This window comes from Spermophilus citellus, assembly GCF_964194105.1.
Source record: "Spermophilus citellus genome assembly, chromosome: 3".
In the NCBI taxonomy this organism is placed as follows: Eukaryota; Metazoa; Chordata; class Mammalia; order Rodentia; family Sciuridae; genus Spermophilus; species Spermophilus citellus.
Window position 1 is genome coordinate 90,595,582 of NC_138184.1, and position 5,377 is coordinate 90,600,958.

Sequence of the window (5,377 nt, forward strand, 5' to 3'; positions counted from 1 at the left end):
GTGGCTGCTTTCTTTTTTTCCCTGTTTGTCTGATGTGCGTTGGGGACTCTGTCAGGGACATACTGGTCCAGCCCTTCCTGAGGATGCCCCCCCCTTGGGAAGTCAGGGGGTACTGCACGTCTTGCAGACAAACCCTCTGCACCCATGGGCTGGAGCTGCACAGGGGCCGGGCTGGCAGGAGACTCACAGGGCCGAGTGGGTCTTCACTCTGGCAAGCCAGTGGCCCCTGGAGCCAGGAGCCCAGGTGCAGCAGTGAGGTGTGCATCCCCCAAGCTCACGGGCTCTGGCCGCAGGTCATGTATGGAGGACGCGCCATCGACAGCTTTGACCGCCGCATTCTGACCACCTACATGGACGAGTACCTGGGAGACTTCATTTTTGACACTTTCCAGCCCTTCCACTTCTTCCGGAACAAGGAGGTGGACTACAAAATCCCTGTTGGTGATGTGAAGGATAAATTTGTTGGTGAGATTTCTCAGATATGAAAGCTATTTTTAAAGCTTTTTGGGGAGACCCTAAATTCCAACAGTTGTCATTCCTAAGGTCGTCTTGGTGGCTTTTCGGACCAGGACAGGGGTGGGGCATCCTGGCTGGTCAGGTGGGGTCTGTTCAGCCTGTTAGGAGCCCAGAGGGCCTTTCCTAGCCTGCAGAGGCAGTCACTGATTCCACCCGGAAGGACAGAGCGGCCCTGGGAAGCTCACAGCTCATTTCTGTAACAGAGAACTTCTGTGCCCGCTGGTTTGGAATTTTTACTTAAAAACACATGGCCCATTCAGTCGTGGAAATTAGTCTTGCTCGTCTGGAAACTTGGGTGCTGTGGGCCCTTGGGAACCAAGGGCAGGTGACAGTACACCTCCGTTCTCTGGGGTTCCAGAAGCCATCGAGGCGCTCCCGCTTGCCAACACACCTGAGGTGTTTGGCCTTCATTCCAATGCCGAGATTGGGTATTACACACAGGCGGCTCGGGACATGTGGGCCCACCTGCTGGAGCTGCAGCCACAGACGGGTAAGTGAGCTCTGGGGGTTCCTTAACTTGGTCAGGGCCTGGGCGTCTGCTCGGGGCTCCTGGTTGTTTTTTTTTAGCTTCTCCACATGGCTGATGCCTTCCCAAGAACTAGGGGGCTTGGGACGTGCCTTCCTCCACCCAGATGGCTCGCTTTCCTAAACGTGTCCTGGTTTTTAGGGGAATCCAGCAGTGGCATCAGCCGCGACGATTACATCAGCCAGGTGGCCAAGGACATCCAAAACAAGATGCCCAAGGTGTTTGACTTGGACCAGATCCGGAAGTACCTGGGTGTAGGGATCACGCCCACCGCGGTGGTGCTCTTGCAGGAGCTGGGGCGCTTCAACAAGCTCGTGACGAGGATGAGCAAGTCTCTGGCGGAGCTTCAGAGGGTGAGCACTGCTCCCCGTGTGCCCAGATGTTGGCCTGCAGCTCCTGCATCTCTGCTGCAGTCTGCCTGTTGCTCTCGATTCCGCAACAGGCCCTGGCTGGAGAGGTCGGGATGAGCAATGAGCTAGATGATGTCGCCAGGTCTCTTTTTATTGGGCATATCCCTAATATCTGGAGGAAGCTGGCCCCGGACACCTTGAAGTCCCTGGGGAACTGGATGATCTATTTCCTGCGGCGGTTCAGCCAGTACACGCTGTGGGTAAGTGGGAGCCACCCTGCCTCCCTCAGCCGCCTCCCACCCTTGTCCCCAGAAGCAACCTCTGCAGGAGTTAATATTGCCACAGGAATGTCCTTGGGTCCCACAAGCACGTGGGGCTCTTTTCCTGCGTTGTCTTTGACTCTGAAGCATCCCTTGCTCGCTTGGGCACCCTGTCTTGGATGAGCCTCGAGCCTCGTTCTGGCCCAGCACACCCTAATCCCACTGGCTCTTTTTGGGAACTGAGGCATCACGCCTCACAGATATTTGGCATCCGCTCTCCTTCCGATGGGTGTCAAGGTGGTCACTTCCCATGTGCTTCTGGTGGTGTGTTTGTGCAACATGCTGGCGCGCACGTCTGTGAATGCTCACACCAGTGTATTCACGAGTCCATTCCAGCGGGGGGAAGGGTTGAGGACTGTGCCTTCAGGTTTTGGTGGTCAGGAGGTTTTCTAGACGAGGGGAAGCCACCTATATTTTGGGTCTCTGCCTCCCTGACAGGTGAAAACTGCTGTGGATTGTCTTGTTCTGCATTTCTCTAGCTGTGGTGGGCTGAGTGTATCTTACGAGTTTCTGCACAGTCTGCGTTTATTTTTCTTGGGCTGTGTTTTGGTTCTCAGTTGTGCTGTTCCTGAGGACTCCATCTTTTCCGCTGGTGTTGAAGGGCTCCTTGTGGATCAGAGGAGTTGGCCTCTGGGTGCCAGGTTGCACGTGCTCCTCCAGCTCATCCAGAGCCTTTTGACTTTGACTGTGGCACCCTTTCCACAGAAGAGTTTTAGGTTTTCATGTGGTCAAACATCAGTGGCCTGTAATGGTGCCTGGGCTTGGAGCTCCCCACCTGAAGATGATGAGAACCTTACTGGAGATTGATTGGGTCCTTCTGTGGCTCTGTTTGAACCCACCTGGAACGTGATGGTCCAGCTCCTTTCCCCAGTGGGCCACCAAAGCCAGCACCACCAATTTGCTGCCAAGGTGGAATACATCTTTTATCTTGTGCTGACCCTCCATGACCAGCTCTGACCCTGGCGTCTGACAGTGGCCCTGGCTCCTACCACTTGCCTTTTTCTCTCCAGGTCAATGAGGGTGAGCCCCCTGTGATGTGGCTGTCAGGACTACAAATCCCAGAGTCCTACCTCACAGCCCTGGTGCAGGCCACCTGCCGGAAGAATGGCTGGCCGCTGGACCGGTCCACCCTGTTCACACAAGTGACCAAGTTCCAAGATGCAGAAGAGGTGAATGAGCGGGCAGGACAAGGTACGGTTGGCTTGTTAGGGAGTCTTGGCCTCTTATTTGGGGTTTCTCCCCCAGAGCCACCCAGAATTCAAAGGGCAGTTGCAGTGTGGGGCACGATGGGCTGGCCATGTTTAAAAATCGCTGTGTCCGTGTGCCCTTTCCTGCCGCCCAGGAGGGCCAGTACCTGTGTCCCTGAGAGCCGTGGAGCTAATGTCAGGGGAGGCCTGGATGCGATGCTAGCCTGTGGGAAATGAGCTCCTAGGTCAGAATTAGTTCTTGCAAAGGTCACTGGGTGGCTTCCCTGTAAACCTCCAGGGGGCCAGGGACGGGGGGAGCCAGAGGGCAGTATGGGCTAACTGTTGGAACCATTATATTATACCATGATTTCAGATCCCTAAGACATTGAGTACTGCTATGAAAAGAATAGCTGAGATCACATTTCCCTGGGGCCTTGGCCAGAGGCCATTTAACTGTAAGGAGTGAACCCCGCTTGCCGCTTCATGAGAGGGGTTTAAGGTGCAGCTCCTAGGTGGCAGCGGCAGAAGCCCAGCCAGGGCTCAGAGGCAAGGCATGTATCTGGCTGCCACTCTCTGGGGCCAAAGGATTGTCTTCTTCATGTGCCTGCCACCCCAGAGAGCACTTTCTCTGTGGCTCCCTGGCCGTTGTGGCTCACCAGGAGCTGGATTGCCAGCTCTGACGAGGTGCTACTCAACTCTGCAGCCTGAGCACCCATGGTGGTCTGAGGCTGCGTGCCCACCCTGTGCCCACTCCCTTGTGGCCCACTGTTCCTCTTACAAAGGCAGGCAGGCAGGGCAGAAGTGACGGAGAAAGGCCTGGCTGTGTTCCAGGCATGTGTGAGGAGGCGGGGCAGAGGTTGTGTGCCTGTTCCACCTGCATGACCACTGGAGTGGCCACTGGCAGGGTGGCGGAGGCCTCCTTGTTTATCTGGGCCTGTCCCTACTGTCTCCAGGGTGCTTTGTCTCGGGACTATACCTAGAAGGTGCTGACTGGGACATAGAAAGGGGATGTCTGATCAAGAGCAAACCCAAGGTGCTGGTTGTGGACCTGCCCATCCTGAAGATCATCCCCATTGAGGTGCACCGCCTGAAGCTGCAGGTGAAGCCTTCCTACTTCTCCAGCACCTTCCCGTCTGACCTGGGGGTAGATGAGGTGCTTTCCACAGTCAGGCCTTTGGAAACCTCTGTGGGGTTGGGGAAGCCTTGGGGACCTGATAACAGCCACGGGCACAGGTGTCAGGCTGCAGTTCAGACCTGAGGTGTGGGGACACCTTCCTCCCTTCCTGTGAAATTCTGCAGACACTGAGGCAGGAAGTAGTTGCATTGGTTGGGTTGCAAGAGCCCCTATGTGGCCTGGGCCAGGTCCCAGCTTTGAACCTCTCTCCAGCCCTGAGCTTCCTCCTCCACGACTGCTCACCTGCCCTTCCCTTGCAGAACACCTTCCGGACGCCTGTCTACACCACCTCCATGAGAAGGAACGCCATGGGGGTCGGCCTGGTCTTCGAGGCCGACCTCTTTACCACCAGGCACATTTCTCACTGGGTGCTGCAGGGGGTCTGCCTCACCCTGAATAGCGACTAACCTTGGGGTGAAGGAAACCAGGGCAATGCGTGAGTTCTAGTCTTGAGCGCTGCTGCTCCCTGAAGAGCCCTCAGTCCTGTCGTTCCTTGGGGGGCCTTGGGGGCAGGGAGGATGACCCTGATTTTCCTTTCATTTAAAATCAGTATTTGAATCTTTTTCCATTAAATTAACTCAATGGTTGTATTTTTTAAATTGCTTTTAAAAAATATATACATATTTGTTTTTAGTTGCCAATGGACCTTTATTTATATGCAGTGCTATGGATTGAGCCCAGGGCCTCACGGGCTAGGCAAATGCTCCACCCCCGAGCCCCTGCCCCAGCCCCAAATTGCTTTTTAAAGGATTCTCTGTATTGAGAAAGTCCACCCTAAGAGCCAGAGTTAGCCCCTCATTTGACTCCCACAGGGGCTTCTGTCCAAGCAGGGGCTCCTCTCAGAGGTGTCAGCCCAGAGGGCTGAAGCTATTGAGGGTCAGGCAGTGCCCCCGTGAGCTGATGCACATGACACCCAGTGTGTGACGGCCAGTCACCTGCGGCCATCTCCCCCCTCCAGCGCCCTCTTGCCTGCTGGGTCTGTGGGGCTGTTGAGCTCCTTGCCCAACCCACTGGGTCTGTGCACGGCTGGGTGCAGACTTAGCACCTCCAGGACCAGTGGCCATTGGTGCCCCTTCCTTCTGGGCCCAAGAGGCTGGCTCCAGGCCCAGCTGGAGAAGCTTTGCTTTTTCACCAGGGGAGGGGTGGCTGACAGCTAGTTGGACGAAAGGCAAAAGTGGCTTCTCCAGAACTCTAGGGACTGGCACCAGGCAGCAGGATGGCTGTCCTTAACCATGGGCGCTCTCTCCCCGACCTGGGCTCCCTCCCGGCCCTCCCCCAGGTGGTTTAATAAAAGACACAGAACA

At 55.9% G+C, this 5,377-nt stretch overlaps 1 protein-coding gene across 1 annotated transcript in view; it reads left to right on the forward strand.

Annotated features, from left to right (window-relative positions):
- DNAH10 (dynein axonemal heavy chain 10) overlaps positions 1-4,555 on the forward strand; it is a 114,200-nt gene extending 109,645 nt beyond the window's left edge. The window contains exons 73-79 of the mRNA XM_081285689.1: positions 294-465; positions 875-1,006; positions 1,184-1,395; positions 1,485-1,652; positions 2,723-2,903; positions 3,853-3,998; positions 4,334-4,555. Coding sequence (XP_081141815.1) covers positions 294-465; positions 875-1,006; positions 1,184-1,395; positions 1,485-1,652; positions 2,723-2,903; positions 3,853-3,998; positions 4,334-4,480 — 1,158 coding nt within the window. The 3' untranslated portion in view covers positions 4,481-4,555. The remainder of the gene's footprint in view (positions 1-293; positions 466-874; positions 1,007-1,183; positions 1,396-1,484; positions 1,653-2,722; positions 2,904-3,852; positions 3,999-4,333) is intronic.
- The last annotated feature ends 822 nt before the right edge of the window (positions 4,556-5,377 follow it).